A 19,365-nucleotide genomic window follows, 5' to 3' on the forward strand; every position below is an offset into this window, starting at 1 on the left:
CACAGTTGCCTGTTTTGGTTTTGGCTTTTGTCACTACATGTAATTAGCTATTAGATATTGAAGTAGAAATTATATTAAACTATCAAGCATTAAACATCCACAAAGCAAACTCTAGCATAAATTGACTAATGGTGTTTGGGTTAGCACTGTTATCTAGAAGAGGTCTGAGAACAGTTAATGACTTGCTGTCTCACTGCAGGGTGGCCTGCACAGGTGCTTCCATCGCTACAGCTGCTGGTGCTGATACGCAGATATATTGCAGTCAAGGACAGCCCTTCTCAAATAGTTCATAATTGCTCTCAGGGGAACAGAAAAGCAGATGCATGTAATAACTCTTTCATGTAAATGTTTTCTTTACTGCTGAACCTTCCTCACTGGAAACTGAGTGGGGAGGAACAGGAAGAAAGAATAGTGGTGCCTCTTTATACTCCAGCCTGCATCAAGGTCGAGTTCATTCAGACTGTCCGAGGACCAGCAAGCTGGTTCAGAACAGCTATGTCATAAGCAAAAATATGGGATTAATCTCAGAAAAGTTAGTAATTTGACCATCCAAATAGCTTTTTAATGGCATAAAGTGAAACACAGTGCAAGGGCCACATTGAAGAAAAAGAAACAAAATGAGGACTTAGTGTGACTGAGTGAAGATTGACTAATTTTTAAAAGTCTGTTATCATGTATGAACACTTATTTCCGGTGCAGTCTATCCACAGTCTCTAAAATGCATTTTCTTTAATCAAAACTTGTGGCAAGTCTGGTGAGTTGGTCTGGCTGGGTGCCAGACACTCACTAAAGCTGCTCTGTAACTGTTCTCCTCAGCCAGACAGGGGTGAGAAAATATACCAGAGGGCTCATGGGTAAAGGTAAGGACAGAGAGATCACTCACCAAATATCATCACAGGCAAAACTGACTGGACTTGGGGGAATCGGTTTATTACAAATCAAACCAGAGTAAGAAAACGAGAAATAAAGTCAAAATTTTAAAACACCTTTTCCCACCCCTCCCTTCTTCCCAGGCTTAAATTTACTCCTGATTTTCTCTACCTTCTCCCCCAGCTGGTGCAGGGGGATGGGAATGGGAGGTGCAGACAGCTCATCACATGTTGTGTCAGGATAAGGACTCCTTACACTCTTCTCTTGCTCAGCCAGGGATCCCTCCCATTGGAGGCAGCCCTTCATGAACTGTTCCAGTGTAGGTACTTTCCGTGATGTGCAGTCCTTTAGGAACAAACTGCTCCAGCATGGATGCCCTCACAAGTCTGGCCAGCAAACCCGCTCCAGCACAGGCTTCCACAGGGTCATAGCCTCCACTGGGCATCCAACTGTTCTGGCATGAATCCTCCCTGCTCCACCACCGACCTCCAGGGGCCATAGGGGCACAGCTGCCTCACCATGGCCTGCTCCATAGGCTGCAGGAAAATCTCTGCTCTGCACCCACAGCAGCTCCTCCCACATCTTCTTCATAGCCCATGGGGTTTGCATAGCTGTTTTTCTCACATATTTTCACTCTTCTCTCTCCTGTTCTTTCCCAGTTTCTTTTTTTTTCCATTTTCCTCTACGCTATCTCAGAGGCACTACCATCAGCACTGATGGACTCAGTCTTGGCCAGAACTGGATCCATGTTGGAGCTGACTGGCATTGGCTCTGTCAGACATAGGAGAAGCTTCCAGCAGCTTCTCAGAGAAGCCACCCCTGTAATCCTCTGCTATCAAAACCTTGCCACACAAACCCAATGTAGCAAGACACAGCTGGAACACAGGAGCTGAGGCAACCCCAAGGTGTTCACAGATCCAAAGCAAAGCTATTTGGGGCCAAACACAGGAGACAAGCAGCAGTTGTTCTCAGCCAGCTCTAATCCTGTCTTGGTCAGACTTAGACAACAGTGTTTAATCCTTTGTTCTTGGGTCACATATCTGTAACGATAACAAAGCACTATGGTCACGGACTAATCCATAGTCCAGGCAATGTCCATGTGGCAGCAGAGATGGACTTTCCAATAGGACCATGAAGGACAAGGTTTATCAAGTGCTATTGAAGGGTTACGTGACATTCAACCACATGCATCTGTCCAAAGACTTTTCAAACATGTTCTGAGTACTGTAGTTCTCAGAACTGTTGGAGTCTGAACACTAAATAGATCTATAAAATTTACAAGGTTGCTGTCCAAAACTTCATTGCCACTGTGACCTTCTTGGGTGGTTTTTTTTAAGCTTTGTAAAATTCATTCTCAGTAGCAGTTTAGGTGTTAAGAAGTCAGAAAGCTACAGACACTTCTTTCTCTTTTGTTTTGCTTTGCCTAAACTGCTCCCCAGTTGCAGCCTTTTATCCTGTTATCTTGATGGCAGGTGGATAACCTTAGTGTCATTCTGGTGAACAAACAAAGTTTATTTAGATAAACTCAGAAGTTTATTTGCAGTATAAACAGGTATGATGAGAACCAACCAACCCCAGCAACCACTCATTCTGTTTACTTAACTATTGCTCCTGAAAAAGAGAAGAGGTGACTAAAATCCTGTCAGGCATTCCTTTTCCATCTGGTTTTAAAGAGCCTTCTAATTCAGGGGGCCTTTTTCATGTAATTATGAAGGCCTTCATTGTACTAGCACTCTGCTGTAGTTTTTTCTCTAGCAGTGCCATTCCTCTTGCATTGGAGTTTTCGGACTGTGATGACCCTGATGTCTTCAAAGCTGTTGACGCAGCACTGAAGAAATACAATGAAGACAGTGCAACTGGTAACCAATTTGCTCTATACGTGGTGATGGAAGCCAAGAGAACTGTAAGTAGACTTTGAAAAAAAAAAAAGTTGGAATTGTTTATGCACTCTGAATCAGCTTATCTCTATCTCATTTATAAGGGGGCAAGCATGACAGCACAGTGTCTTCCAAAAATGTTTTAAAAAAATTAAAGTGACTTGCACACTAAGATACTTGTTCTCATGACAAGCAGGGATGTATATTGTGTTTTTATCAGCAGAACTCTGTGTGCTGGTGAATTGCTTACTAATGCAAGGACTAAAGAATAGAAAATTTCTACCACCAGCACAACTTGTCTTACTATTCTACTCTGCTCTCCTTTTTCTTTATTTGGAATTTTACCCCTTTCCATCATCTGTAAGGTTTTCAGACCAACGGCAAAATCACACTTATTAAAAAATATTAATATAATCTTGACTTGGAAAGAGCTGGTGCTGCACATAAAAAAGAATCACCTGATAAAGTTTTCACAATATTCTGAATTGTTTGTGAATATTATTTGATTGACACCAGTCCTAAGTCACAGATCTATCTAGAAGCACTAGGTGGTATTTTAATCAAATAGGGTGACAGCTAAAATTACAGAAGAAAGAAGAATGCAACATGATCCTTTGCCTGGAGTCCTTCTGTATAGCCTTAATCTAACAAAAGAGTATTTACCTCGGAGAGGGATACAAAGATGGTATTACCATAATAATGACAAGCATTATTTTACATGAAAATAACATTAGCATTTTTTTCTGCTGGTTTGGATTTTCAGATGTAAACCACAAGAAATCCAGCATTAGAGAGACTATTTTGCACTCCAAAATCACAAGACACTTTTACCCAGATAGAAACTGACCTCAGAAAGGAGCCATGCATTGCTAAACACTTACAGTAAACTACCCACATCTCCTGGCACCTGCACTTTCGTGTTCCTGTTTGCACACTGGGGAGATTTCAGCATGTGGAGACAAAGAGTAAAATCAGAAAACCCTTTATATGATTAATATTAAGTAAATGAATAGTCTCATTGTTATCACTGAATTGTATACATCCTTAACAGCAGCCAAATGCAAATATCTCCATATCAGAGCTGTAGTACCACCTACCTTCCTTTTGCTGGTGTTCCCAAAGGAGAGATAGGACTTTCAGAATTTTATCTTAAACAATGTTCTATTTTTAAGAATACATATTTATTGCAATTATTATTCATTTTCCTTCTCTAGATATCCATCTTTCCTTTTCTTAAAAGATATGAAGTGGAAATCAATTATTGCTTTGAATCATTGATCTATGATGTTAAGTAAAAAACAGAGAAAAGGAATCTGCAATTGAAATTTCCTCATATTTGAGATTCTTTTTCTAAAAAGAGTATAGCTTTTACTCCTCGCTAGTCTCACAATGTTGAATGCATTAATTAAATAGCTGGTTATTACATATTCATGTACATTCATTATTGATAGCGTAATAAAACATAAAAGCTGACTAGTGAAAGACTAAACCTGCCCCAGTTAAAGGCATAGATGTTCATAATAATAATGAAATAAACTAATAGCAAATTATACAGAAACAATGTCTTTTCTTATTTGTTTACTTACTGAGCTGATATATTGCAGATTTAGAACACTGTAACAGAGAACAGAATTTGGCTCTTTTTAAGTCCCAAATCTGATATAGTTCCATAAAAGTCAATTTCTACCTGCTGAAGATTAAGTCTATTATATTTTTAGAGCCCCTTTTATCCTTTTTTGCAACCATTTTATGAGGTACCTCTACACTTCTTCGTACCTGTAGCAATACACAACAGGAATTGGGAGAAGGCAGAATATAATTCTGGGTCTACATCAGTATAAATCCAGTATATGCTAACCATATCAGCTCAGTCTCACTTTTTCGGTAGCACTAAGGCAAGAATTATCATTTAATCCTCCCAGCAGAAACAGAGAACAATAACTGGCTATTTTAGAATAATCAGTTTAAAATATCAGTGCTGCTAAACTACAGCAGCTGCCTGTTTGTCTTTGAAAAGTCACACTGGCAGAGCATTTTTAGTGGCTGTAAAAGGTTAGTAACTTCTGACATAATGTCTTTTCTAAAGGATGAACCACAAACCTTTCAGTGTTGTCACTGTCACCTGAAGGCACAGGCCCACTACTTGATTTATGGCAAGGAGAAAATGCCCACTATTGATTTACCAGCTTCTGAATTACTTACACTGGCCGGGCCAAACTTTGCTTAATGCTTTTTATTTCATCTTATGGGATTCCTGAGGCTGTCCTGCCCTGCAGCCCAGCCTTCAAAGCCGTGGAAAACCGCAGGCAGTGCCCAAGGCTGTCTCCAGAGCACATCCCTGCTCAGCCCTTCCCGGGCAGGCTGGGCTGCTGCAGCTCCCCGGTACCAAGGAGCAGAGGCTGCCTGAGGGCTGCTGGCTGCTGGTCCTGGGCTGCCAGGGGAGCTGTACAGAAGGAAAGTGGAAAAATCTGGGAGGAGGCTAACAGTGACAGCGAGTCAGACAGGAGACAGACAGGAGCACAGTCCAAGCTGGTAATTATGCTAACTATCCAAACAGCCACCCAAAATGGCTTTTTTGGAGTACAGTTGAATGAGAGTATAAAACCTAACCACTTCTTTTTGGTTCTGAACCCATTGATACTACAAGCTAAAATAAGGGTAGTTGAGCATATTGTATCTATTATATAAACATATTGTCATTGTAGGTAAGGGCTAAGAAATTTAATTAGGTACTTTAATATTTGAACTACCAAGATCTGAGAGACCAGCAGCTAATGGGAAACCATACTATAAAATCTAAGGTAACCAAAGAAAAGTATTTCCTTTTTTGAAACTCTTATCTTTTCACTTGATTTATTACCATGCAAATGATGACGTGTATATTGTTTTAATCCAGGCAGGTCCTGACCCACAGTTCTATGTAAAATACAGAATACTTGAAAGCACTTGTGCCCCTGAGGAAAACAAACACTGGCAACACTGTCATTACAAAGTATCTGCAGAGGCTGTAAGTATCTCTTCTCTTTACAAGTTCCCTGTGCAGAAACATCAGCATAATGACCACGACCGCAAACACCTGGGGAAAAACACAGTAGAAGAATTAACTTTTTTAGCTGCATTGCTTTTGAGAGCATATATGACTACAGTACGGAAATGTTTACAACCCCAAAGTTAACCATTATAATCCTGAGTTTTCCATTACAATCCTGAATATATGCAGAAAGAAACATTTCAGTGCTTCAATATGAAGGTTCACAATAAACCCAACATAAGATTTGTGCACTCTGAGACTAAGGACTGTAAAAATGGGTATCAATTATGGATAGTGGAAACTGGCACAACCAAATACTGACATGGAAGCCATTATGGCAGAAATTTTGGCAGAGGGATTTCAGCAGTACCAAACACGTCTGGCTCATGCTACCAGAGAGCACACAAGGGAGGTACATCGAGAGCACACACTGCAAGGACACTGCACATTCCCAGGGGATGGCACTGCTCTTTCACACAGTCCACAGGAGGGGATGATGGTGACAATATAATTTGAATCTATGTGAAATGCCATGGCCATCGCTGCATATCTTGTGCTAGCAGAGAGGAAAATGGACGAATACCTAGTTTATACAGTCTTCATTCATGGGCATGTGTTCATTTCCATTGTTCTGACCGTAAAGTGTTTAGTTAATCAGTATACATCATACAGATACAAAGCAATCCTTCAAGTTATCTGCTCCATTTGTTCCCTACTTTCCTCACCATCAACAAAACTGATCTTTTTTAAGTAACAAAACGGCAAGTTAGACATTACTACAAATATACACATGAACCTTTTCCCCAGAATCAGTCTGCGACTGTCCGCTGTGTTCAATAGCCAAAGCATTGTGTTTTTCTTTAGCAAGTTTCAGACAATTGTTGCCATATGTTTTTGCAGAAAACAGGAGAATGCACAGCTCGAGTTCATATGAACGATGCTGACAAAACAACTAATGTTTCACAAGAGTGCAAAATTTTCTCAGGTACGTAACTATTTAGAACAGCGTTCAACAAATACATTGACAAATAAGAATGGAATTAATATTATACTGAGACTTTCAGGTAATTTTAAATGTAGAAGCTCCTTATCATTCTAGCCAGACATTTATAACTAACTTTTTGTAAGCAACTACAGTTTAAAGATAAAATTTCACTTCATTGTCACACACATATAGACTAAGTCAGTGAAGCACAGGCAGTCTCTGCCCAGGGTAATAAAAACCAGCACATGTGTGTAGTAAGTTTCTTCAAGCACTAGAATTCCGCCAAGTTAAAATTCAGTTTGCTTAGGACCAAAAGCATACCGATAACTTAAGAAACTAGATAAAACTTGTCACAATTCAACTTTCTGTCCTTACTTATTTAAGTACAAAATTGTGCCAGGAATTATTAAAAAAAAACTTTGTATGACAAAATTGCACCTTAATTTTCTCCAATATAAAAATGACTGAATTATTTCTGTGAAAGTTTACCAAAACAAATATTTACCCCAAACAAGAAAAAATTCATTTACAAAATCAAAATCTGATGGTGATGTAATTATGTAAGACTGATCTTTCAGACCTTAACAATAAGCAGTACCACATTTTTCACCTATAATATATTCATTTATGACTATCATATTCACATAGAAATTTCCCTTATTAAAAAGTGATCACATTGTTTTAAAGCTTTCCAACTGAGATCTCTATGCTTGGTGTTCTGAAAGACATACCCAAGCTTGCTTTAATATATCCATCTATCTATTAACTACAGAAATATTCACCCCAATTTCTGAGATGTTTGGCAGTTGGTGTTTGTTTTTTGTTCCTAGCTATCTTGTTTAAAGCTGAAATGGCTTTACCTACAGCCAGTGTCCTTCTAGGAACTGCAGTACACACACTCCATGTTCTGCACTGAACAAACGCTGCATTTGTAGGGCAATGGTGACACCTAGTTGCCAGCAAAAGTTGTATGAATCCCACAGAGAACACACGGGAAATTTGCAATTGAATCTTTGCTTAGAAAGAAAAAAATCCCCATATATAGATTAAATGAATCAGGTTTTCAGCCTAAGGAACTCATCTCTTCTTACCAAGGTGCAGCAACTCTGAAAAAAGAATACACTTTTGTTCAGCATAGACCTTATGAAAGTGCTGAGACCACAGTTGGTGTAGAAGTGAGTGTGCTGTTGGTTCATTATCTCCTTTGTGACTACTTACTGAAAATGTGGTCACACTCTTCTGTAAGGGATCTATTTGTCATTACTGAGTCAAAACAAGACACACTAGAAATATGAAAGCCAGACTTTGGTCACACCTGACAGGTGAGGGATTTCCCCACCATACTGGTACCACACTGTTCTGCCTCTTAGGTGAAACAGTTTGATCGAACTGACCCTGGACTGGTTTCCTGGCTGGTGCAAACTGGCACAAGTCCATTTAAGCCAGTTAATGCCAGCTGAAGATCAGGCACACAAATTTTACTTCAATTCCACAGAGACCACATATTGTCCCACTTCCATTCTCAAGCTCACTGACTCGTGAAATTAATTTATGTACTGAACTATAAAATTAATTTATGAAAATCCAATCCATGATTACTAGAAAGGAAGAGAGTTAATAGGATTAGTAGTAGGAAACAGGAGTTTGAGCATCCCTGTCAAGCTTGTCTATCGACAGCCAATCCAGCTGGTTAAGCCTGAAGTTAGCACCAAGTGGTAACTGGCAGGGAGAGAAGAATAGTCCAACTACAGTCCCTGGGGCACTCAGAGTCACAGCAGCTCACACTGGTGAGCCCAAACACTTCTGCTGAAGTCCCCATCCTGCTGTGGTGAGGACAGCAAGCAGCTGCACACTGTGGGTGAGCTTTGAAGAATCTGAAAATCATCCCCTTAGTTGTAGCCTCCACTGGCTCTTCCCTGGCTGAATGAGTAATGTACCTTCCTTAATGGCGTCAAAACTAAAATGCAAGGCTTTTCTGAAATTCAGTAACTCCTGGAATGGGGTACACTGCCAAAACCATGCCTGGACTCCAAGGTCATGGGTGGTCCCTGCCACCACAACCAGAGCATGTTCCTAAATATAAAAATGTCTTTGTTGGCCTTGAAACTGGAATATAAAGTTTGCTTATCACACCAGTTAAAAGCAGGAAAGGTTCTTGCTCACTACCAGATAGGAAAAATGAAAACCTAAGGCTGTTTTGCATGAAGCCCTATGTTTTTTTGGTTTTGTCTCTTTTCCAGATGTGTCGAAGATAAAACTCACTGAGGCTCCATGTCTTGGATGCTTTCATCCTATATCAAGTGATGGTTCAGAAGTGTCAGAAATTCTGAAAAAAGCCATTCAAAAGTTTAACAAGCACAGTGATGAACTTGCCCTTTTTAAGCTTGTGGAAATACAAGAAGCTAAGAGACAGGTTTGTGCATGATTTTTCTCTAAATTTTACCAAAATAATCCAACCCAAAGCAGGTACTTTGTGTATGTTTCTGATATTAAAGGGGCTTATATTTAATAATAAAGCACACAAAATGCATGTAGAGGGTAGAGTCCATAAATGATTATCTTCATTTATAAGGAATCATTAACAGTTACCTACTGCATTTTCAGAGCTCTCAACTGATAGTATACACATTTTTTTCTTTACCTGCAGTTGCCTCTAAGCAACGTTCAGCACCAGTTTATATGCATTCTGTGCTGGCACATGCATCCTGCATCATCTCAGATCCTCCTGAGTACTTCCTCTAGCCTTGGCCTGAGGCTCCAGCAGGAGCAGATCCCTCCTAGGGGCTGAGCCAAAGCTGCCAGCCTGCACAGATGTCTCACACACTCACTAGGCTCTCAAACAGCAGCAGGCGTCTCTGTTTTTGCAGGCAATAGGGCTCATTTGTCAGCAACTACTACGTGCTATAGGACAGGTAAACCCCACATAGGAAAAATGGGTAAGAGAACCTAAAAACCCAACTTGCTGCAAGATTTCTGCTCATGGGAATATCTGTTTTGAAAGAAATGACTACTCGGGTTGCAGAAATTCGGTGTCATCTGGTATTCCATGCAAGAATTCCTTTTCTGTGAAAGGAAAAGGCTCTCCTATGGATTGGTGTGACATTGCTAGAAAGTAAAGTTTCTTATTTGGTTTTTAGCTAGTGTACAACCCAACAGCAAACACAGACCCTTTTGTTTGAACCTGTATGTATTAACTTAGCCAAAAAGCAACTTCTGGTCTCATGTCAGTTTGACTCATGATTTAAATCACACTGTCCCCTTTATATTTACTGATGGCAACAATCCTCTTTGCTGAAAGATAAACTTGCACAACATTGAAGCCACATGACAAAATGATGCAGACAGACTGCAATCTAGCAGCTGGAAAGAGAACCATCATGTCACCTCTGCAAACAGAGAAAAGTCAGCGTTCTCCACTTCAATTGACCTGGGATAAAAAGTTCTTGTATTTGATTGGTTTTCCTTTTTAATTCAATGTTACCTGGCCCTAGACTATGATTTGGAGATGTTTCATGAGTGGGAAGACATAGCCACTGTTAGGAAAATGGAAGAGCTTCCTGGAGAGAAAATTTTTTAAAAGGGTTATGAACCTGGACAAAACAGTGTGTGTGGGAAGGTAAAGCCCAGGGTAGACACAATTATGGGTAGATGATAAATGCAGAACACTCAGTAAAAATGATGCCAGCAGTATAAAGTTACATGATTCTGATACTGTTTTACTGTGTCCCATGCTCAGGAATGCAGGACTTGCCAGGCTGTGTTACTGGAATCATCTATCTAGACCAGCTTCCTGTCAAGGGGAGTAATAAGTAACAGATCTTTGGAGGAAGGTGCAAGGACTCCAGCAGCGTGAGGCTGCAGGCTTGCCAGGAGTGGACATCAAATACAAAGTGCGCTTCTAACAAAAGCAGGACTTAGTTTACATTTTGTACTGCAAGGACAAGATTTTTTTTGCTGTCTGTGAACACTCTATAGCTTAATGAGTGCGAAGTAATTTGATAGATAGAAGGCACTAGATGAGTAGTTTTGCTTTCTTTGCTAATCTCATTCAATAGTTTAACTTTCAAGTTTGTATTGTTTTACATAATGTATAACCTAAATATCTCTTCCAGGTGGTAGCTGGATGGAATTACATAATTAAATACAAAATTGAGGAGACTAATTGCTCCAAAGACCAATTTCAAGATTTAACTCCAGAATGCAAAATCACTTCTAGAGGTGTAAGTATTCTTCAAAATCTCTTTATCAAGAAAATATCACATTAACAAATAATCATTTAGCTCTGACTCAAGAAAATACTTATAGTCTTGCTTTATTTCATGAACAAAGTTTAAATCCAGTCTTATACATAATTATCTCTTATGTATGAGGACATCCATATCTTCTGAATTAGTGACTAAGAGGACTACTGAAAGATTTCCAGATTACAATACAGAATCTAACCAGTCTTACCCAAATAATAAATCCCGAGGGAGGGAGGGAGGGAGGGAGGGAGGGAGGGAGGGAGGAAGGAAGGAAGGAAGGAAGGAAGGAAGGAAGGAAGGAAGGAAGGAAGGAAGGAAGGAAGGAATTATTAGAAGCATGCTTGACTTATTCTGTTAGCAGGAAGGTTATTAGGATGTGAGCTTGTTCATTATTTTTAAATAACAAGGAGCTGTTCTGCCTTTTTGACTCCAGCGTGTAGCTAAATGTGAGGCCAAAGCATATCAGAATCTTCAGGCAGACATCGTGGATACTGCCAGCGACTGTAAGCTTCCAGGTATGTCTTAGGCACTATGAGTTTTGAAAGTTCCACAGTTTTCAGTGTCTTATTCATTGCTACATTTTCCTCCAGCTTATCTGGACACAGATACTGTTCCATGTAGTAAGTGCTGCATTCTCACCCATTAAGACAAGGTTTTCTTCAACACACAAATTCACTGCCAGTTATATGCATCTCTTGTTTCACCCTAATCAGGTCTTCCCATACATGTAGCTGTTCCCTCTCCATATTTTCTGGCTGCCTACAACTGGCACACACAATTCTTATTTCTATGACAAAACTGTTGTTAAGTGTCCCATGTGACAGTAGGTGCTGATGTTCTTTTAAATAACCAAGATACGATATTGCTGATCATATAAAACTCAAATATATTTTGTTTTCATTTCATAGACCCAAATATGAAGAGTTCCAGAAAGCAGGGCTTTATAACTGTTTCTCCCAGCCTTTATCTACATTGAATCTTTTGTTTCTTAGATCTGAAACCTGTTGTTCTCTTTCAGTTGAAGAAACAGTAGTTGCTGCCATTTGCCCAGGTTGTCCAAGGACTATCCCAAATGACAGTCCAGAACTGAAGGAACTACTGAAGGTTTCTTTGGAGAAGTATAATTCGGAGAGCAATGATGATTTCTACTATAAAGGTGGAGAAATAGAATCAGCGACAGTTCAGGTTGGGAAATATCACATAGATGAGGAACAGACATGACGTTAATTATTGGCCTGAGCTGAATGTTACCTTAAGTTTGTATTTAGATTTGAAATAATGTCTTTGTCTAAGTGCTTTCATGTGGTAACTGAAATATGCATGCAATTTTTCCTGTAAAATCTAATGTTGGCTTGGATTCAAAAATGATTCAAAAGCTTTGAATTCTCTTGAATTTTATTTTTTTCTTAAAACAAAATGATTTTAAAAGGATGTGAAGAAGGTTGGCTCAGGGCATTTGATTTCTGTGTATCTACCCTACTTTTTACCTTTGTAACAAACCTTTGACTTTTAAAGTACAAAAGTTTATTAGACAGGACTACTCCCTTGATCCACCACACCAATAGTCTCCTTGTTATTTTAGGCAGTGTCGACCCTACAGTTGTTGTATGGTCCAAGAAATGAGGTGTCTTAATTTCCCTTAGAAATCTGTTATTTTATATACTGATTGTGCTACTAATACTACTCTAGCTAGATTCAGAAAAGGACATCTGTGCATAACTTAATACGTACAGATAAACAGAGTTTGATAAAGGACAAGGAATCAGGAGGATAATATTGGTCAGCATTTGCATCAGCCTTGTTTACTGTCCTAACACATCAAAACAAAATTTCGGATAGAATTGAAAATTCGACAGTGGAGTAGTTCAGAAAATACCTGGTCATAACTACTCCTGAGCATAAGGTGCCACTAGAGAAGGCACTAAAAGCACACCAGAATTTTTCCAAATAGATCATATTATCTTACTGACATCTGTGCCTTTTCTTCTTTCAAACTTTTTTCTTCATTCTGACTTTCCCTATCATGACTAATATTAGCATGCATACACCTTTAAAACAGATTTCAGGGAAATAGAATTTCATGTCTTGCCTGATGTCCCTGAAGGAAGATATATTATTTCAAGCTCTGTGAAAAATACTAAGAGAACTCATAGCAGGCACATTCTTGAACCCATGCAGTTTCTCTCTTTAATGGGTTTGGCAAATGGGTTCATTTTCAACTGAGCCTGTTTATCACACACTTTGTTTTACTCACATTCCACTTTTCTGACATCATAATTGGCTCTCTACAGTCCCATCACTAATTGTTTCATCTGTTACTAATGAAATTACTACAGACATTTAATAATTGCAGGCCTGATATTATTCTGACTTTTTCTGTTTCCTTCAGCTTCAATGCTAGAATTTTTGAGAACAGGAAAGGGAGTAAATAAGTTACATGATTAGAAGCAGATAAATTTACTGCCAAATATCTTAATATTGTTCTTCACAAATGTGGGCCCAGTGGTTAGGACTTGTAGAATACAAGTTGTATAAGCTTGCAGAAAATCATCTTTCCTGTGAAACCTTTTCAATAAAATGCCTTTAGCACAGAAAGTCTTCTTGCTAATTTTTCAGGTGGTTGCAGGGAAAAAGTACCAAGTAAAATTTACAATCTGGAAGACAAACTGCTCTAAAAGTGAGTTTGAAAAACTTAATGAAGACTGTACAGCCACATCAAACAGTGTAAGTAATGATGATCTTATCAACTGTAATGTTTGTAATGGACAAATTCATTTGCATCAGAAACTGTAAATGTTTAAGTAAAATCATATCGTGGGCCCTGTTACCTCTCTCAGTAAACTTTTGTTCCAAGAAGGGCAGCTTTCACTGTTTGTAACCCAAGTTAAGAAACCCTGAAACTTAAACTGCAGCTGCAGGATCAGTGCTCACTGCAAAACCAAAGAAATTTCCTTTTGATAATAATCAGTCTAAGAAAGGAGAGGAGAAGACTGCTGCCAAATGAAATTGCTCCAATACTCCTGGCTCTGTGGACTTACAGCAAAGGAAAACATGAGACTCTTACTTGTGTGCAAAGGAATGACATTTCTGGAGTGTGCGTCATGCTGTTGATAGTGGGAAAATGTGTTCTGGACACTGGAAAGGAATGCTGATAGGGCCAGAAACCACTGGCAAGGGAGTTATTTAGGGAGAGAGCTTTTATCTCCCACCTCTTTTCCCACCATATGAACAGTACTTACCTGTGAGATTTTAACGTTTGTTAGTGCAGCAGGCACTATAAAGAAAAAAATAAGGCTTTATTTCAATTTCCCAATTTTTAGTAGGAGAAACACCATAAACAAAAAACATTTCTTAGGAATATCATGAAGATTATGCAGTTAGTGCTTCAAATTTGATGGAGATGAAAAATCCAATTTTCAAGATCCAAACTGAAATCCAAAGTTGAATTAAAGTGTTCACACAGGCATACCATAACCTTGAAAAGCTAAGTCATGATGTGTCCCAATACAGAAGTACTCATCACTGAGATAGATTTCATAAATATTTGATTAAAGTTCCAAGGATTTTAAAGAATTATTTTAAAAAAGTTTCTTTTTCAGGCCCAAGTCTCTTCCTTTGTGTCTGAAGTTTTGGTGCCTTAATGTGTTGGTTTTTGTTTTGTTCACAGGCATCACTGTCATGCAAGGCACAAATTCACGTGATCCCATGGCAGAATAAAATGTATCCCCAGGTGAACTGCACTGAAGAGCAGCAATCGGTAAGATTCTTCCAATTTCTTCCTGCTCAGTCCCACTATGAACTAGTCCCGAGTGCACGTCACTTTGAAAATCTCACAATGGAATAGAAATATTTTTTATTATCAGATATTTCTGAGGACTGAGAGACTCCAGTGCGCCACTGAATAAAGAGAGATTACCCTGCCCTCATAACTAATAACTTCACTGTGCTCAGCACCTTCATAAGTACATATTCATTTGTTATGTATCAACTAATGTCTCTCCTCTCTATTTCCACTACAGTATTTTATCCATATCAACTTTCAAATTTAGCTTCAACCCAAATAACTCTGATTTGCAGTTAGATAATGATCAGAGACTTTGGCGGAGAGAAATGAAACTCGTGTTGGACAGTGACTGTACACCATGTATTCAGCCTTTGTCTTCCAGTTGAACGCTGATGAGGGAGTAGAGATGACTCAATAACAACAGAATGTTTGATGCTATCAGCTTTAATCTCTCTGTGTTTTTTTCAGGCAATATTCTGAAATGCATGTGTCAAATCTAGAAATAAAAAAATTGAATAGTTATATTTTATATAACAAAATGACACAGATCTTCTGTATATTCTGACATTTATGCTACTCAGAGATGTGTTAACCTTCATCAAAAATTGGTTCTATACATGGGAGTGTAACACTGTAATAAGTGCCAGGACATTTAGTCCTAGAATCCAAATGTATTGCTCATAAATTAAAACCAGCACATGTGTTTTACTGTCTGTAATATAATTCCTCTCTTACACTGACAAAATTTCAGTGATACAGAAATTTTTCTTTTACTCATACAGCTGCTAAGATACTCCAGAATTATTTGGGAGGATGTTTATGTTTGTGTGCTTATCACAGAGGAGAGAATTATTTAGTTTAGATTTTACTTTAAAAATCTGCAAAATGATTTATGTACTGTAATGAGCCAGCTTCTGGATTTCCCACATCTAAAGCAATTGTTCTTTTTCATGTAACAAATCTGGCTACTGTTGTAATGTTTTTTAGGTGTTCTTTGCAAGAAGGCCTCCTGGATTCACACCTTTCCGAAGCACTGCTATGCTAAGCCAGGGACATGCAGTTTCATATGCTGATAAAAATGAGGGAGAAAGTCAAAGCCCTAGCACAGAAACGAGGAAAGACGATGGACAGGAACCAGAAGGCGAAGGTGAACCTGAGCATAAACACAGGCACAAACACAGGCATAAGCACAGGCATGGAGGTAAAAAGGATCGTGACAATGACAAAAGGCATAGGCATGACATTGGTTGTGGGCACAGAAGTGGCCATGGGTGTGGGCATAAAAAACACAGTAAAAAGAATAAACAGAAACATCCAAACTCCAGATCTTCTGAGGAGTCAGATGAAAGGGGTTTTAGTCAAAATGAAACCCTCCCATCATCCAGTCCTGAAACTGCACTGGAGCTGGTAGGTACAGGGGGTGCAAGGGAGGAAACCAGTAGACCTGCAGAGCCACTAATTCTTCCTGATACTTCTTTATTTAATGGGTTGCCAGATCGCCCAGAATCTCCTCACCCCAGATGTCCTGGAAAACCATGGAAACAACTTGTGGGCTTTCCAGCCCCTCCTAGTTTTCCCAGAGAATTCACAAATGAGGATCTCTTGCCTTCTGCAGCAGAAAACATCGATCCAGCTACAGGAAACAACAAGGAAGACTTTGATCTCACAGATGCTTTGGCATAATTCAAACATTGTAGGATCCTTTTCAGAAATGTTACATAGAAAATAAGAATAATACTGCCTTTTGAAATGTACAAAACACAAGGAGGCAAAAGCTCATACTCTGTTAACTGAAATACTCAAGTAGGTCACCAGCACTTCTGGGGACCTAAGACCATATGGCAATACTGTGTATTTGCATATATTTGCAAATATGTAAATCAGTGTAACTCATCTGCCTCAATTTTCTAAATGCACAAACTGAGTCACTGCGTCAAATCTTACTGTATTATATTTAAAACAATGGCAGAAAGAATTTTGCAGATTACGTGAAGAATCTCAACCAAACATAGGTAAAACAGAAGACAATATAGAACAAGGGAGCCTCTCTTAGCTATGTGAAATGATTTTTCTCTAATTTACTTGAGTGGATCATTAAAAGAACAAAATAAAACAAAGTAATTTTTTTACCTGTTAATTTCTTTAAACAAATCAAAATTGCCACCAGTCTATCACTAGCAGTTGTTCTATTGGATAACAGGGGCAGCTGAGAGAATCCTAAATAAAGCCGGTTTATTATTCCCTATACATATTAACTACCTAGAGATGCACATTAATTGGCAGATTTTCATTCAGCAGAGATGCACAAATACTACAGATCAGATGGCAAAATTACGAACTCTTGAGACACCTAAAATTTGTGTGTCTTCTTCCATTAGTAGGTTGTGCATCATTTTGAGACTAGACTGATTTTTCTGTTCTGGGTATCTTCCAAAGGTTGAGTTTTTGGTGCAATGTATTAGCTAAAAAGCACCAAATATTTCTTGCAAAATAAAAATATGTTTTCCCTCTCTACAGTTGCAATAACTTATTCAGCTGAAAAAAAAAAACCAACACCCAAAACAGAAATAAATAAATAAATGAATATTTTAATGCCAGATCAGTTCACCAGTTTGAAATGCTACTCCATCCAACCCAGTAAAGGGTTATTGACAGGGTGAGGTCCTGAAAATGGTAACACTTCACTGATTTTGTTGTAAAAGAGCACATTACTTGAAACCACAGTGGAAGTACCCTCCACCATAGCTGCAATTCTGCTCATCCCAGCTGCTAAGATCGCTGTGGCCTCAAGACTTTATACTCAACAGCTGGGAACATATCCTTTGGTGTGCCGTGCTTCTACAGCCATCACCTCCCTGGTGAAGAGGAACTAGACAGGGAAAGTTGACTCAGAGAGTGCAAAAGAGATGGGAACGTGATCAGAAGGTCTTGGCAGAAGAGGCAAAGGATGATCTGCAAAGAGGAGATAGCTGCCAAGAAAGGTCAGAAGACGCAGAAGTGGGAAGAACAGAGGCAGGGTGGCATGATATGGTCAGGGTGAGAAGAAAAAAAGAAAACAGCAAATTAGTGGCAAAAATTGAAACAGAGTGAATGGGATGGAAAATTGGGTGAATTGTCAAGGAGGTATAAACGACAGGAACTCAAGAAGGGGGGGCAAGAACAAAAATAAAAAGCAAGAGAGGGATCTCTCTGGTTGTGACAGGAGAGTCCCCAACGCGTCACAGAACAGAACTCATACTGCCTGAATCTAAGCATTCCCTGACAGTGTAGGCACACCTCCTGTTTTCAGTGCCTGCTTCCTTTTTTTCTAACTGCATTAGGAAATTCATTAGAATGTACTGAAAAAGTAAGGAAATCTAAAACTAGAAACAGTGCCTGTGAGCATAAATTCAGCATGGTTGTGCACATCTGAACTTTTTTTTTACACATCCCTATTGGCTGCCATATAGGGATGAATGGAGACAGACAGACAGATAATCTGTCCTGACTGATGGTATCAGAACCTTTCTTCCTGAAAATAATCATTCAAAAGTCATACAAATTAGCTGGAGCCCAATTTTAAAGAAAGATTCAATAATAATAATAATAATAATAATAATAATAATAATGATAATAATAATAATAACGCCTGGATCCATCTAATCAAATCCAGCCTTTTTAATTAATTCCTTTCCTTGAAGCATAATATGCAAAGGCTATCGTCTTGTTTTGACAAAAACTAAACTTACAAAGCTACACAAATGAAATTCTTGAGAGTTATGTTTAGTTCTCTGCTTCTTTTCTTCTGAATATTTGATTGGTATGATTTTGGCTGTAACTGGAAACTCTTTCTGTATACTGTATTATTAACAGGAGTATAAGCTCAAAACAGTTTTTCTTTAAATTACAGTAGCAATTTAAGTAATTAATTCAAAATTACAATAAAGACATAAAGATGCAAATATAAGAGAAACAAAGTTTTCTTCCCATTTCCAGTTTCCCTGATCTGAATGAAAAGTCACACTCTTGATGTATTCTTCCCACAGAGCACACATACACAACCATGAGTAGTGAGACAGAGGACCGAGTGGTCATTTACCATGTGCTATAATGATGATGTGAGGTTTCATTATTGTTTTACACAAAGATGACAATTTCAATTTGTTCATATAATTTACAAAAGTAATTACTTTAAAAAAACCATTCTGGAACAAAAATCAGTGTTTCATGTCTAAAAATTCTGAACAGATCGTTTGGATATTTTTAGAATGGAACATTTCCATTTTTCATTGACGCGTTCCCACAGGAAGTTTCAATTATCACAAAACAGCACTTTCGAGAAGGATCTGCTGTGAGAAAACTCCTGACCAGGCCTGCTCCAGCTGAGCTGCTGAAGAGCTCTGCAAAACTCGCAGCTTCTCCTCCTGCTGGCATGACGCTGGAGCGCTTTATCCAGGGCCCGCAGCGCCTAATGAGCACTTTCCTCCTTGGCCAGCAGATGGCACATCTTTTGTCACAGGGCTTATGATCGCCAAATTTTGTCAGGTTTGTCATTGCCAGGAATGGTTTAGCAGGCTTAACACTCAGCGTTTCTT

The 19,365-nt window shown here is 38.8% G+C and overlaps 1 protein-coding gene across 2 annotated transcripts; it reads left to right on the forward strand.

The window, feature by feature from the left end:
- Nucleotides 1-2,507: 2,507 nt before the first annotated feature.
- KNG1 (kininogen 1) lies at nucleotides 2,508-17,303 on the forward strand. 2 transcript variants are annotated; one of them, XM_066193517.1, is made up of 11 exons: nucleotides 2,508-2,773; nucleotides 5,644-5,754; nucleotides 6,679-6,763; nucleotides 9,004-9,176; nucleotides 10,876-10,983; nucleotides 11,441-11,522; nucleotides 12,026-12,192; nucleotides 13,624-13,731; nucleotides 14,675-14,764; nucleotides 15,779-15,938; nucleotides 16,287-17,303. In XM_066193517.1, exons 1-11 carry the CDS (start codon nucleotides 2,579-2,581, stop codon nucleotides 16,472-16,474), a joined length of 1,467 nt encoding a protein of 488 aa, XP_066049614.1. In that variant the 5' UTR covers nucleotides 2,508-2,578; the 3' UTR covers nucleotides 16,475-17,303. The 2 variants fall into 2 exon arrangements, with proteins under 2 accessions (XP_066049614.1, XP_066049613.1); XM_066193516.1 differs by having other exon boundaries at nucleotides 15,779-17,303.
- Nucleotides 17,304-19,365: the final 2,062 nt, after the last annotated feature.

The sequence above is a fragment of the Chamaea fasciata genome, unplaced genomic scaffold (genome assembly GCF_029207755.1).
Source record: "Chamaea fasciata isolate MVZ Bird 193981 ecotype frontalis unplaced genomic scaffold, bChaFas1.0.hap1 SCAF_11, whole genome shotgun sequence".
NCBI lineage: Eukaryota > Metazoa > Chordata > Aves > Passeriformes > Sylviidae > Chamaea > Chamaea fasciata.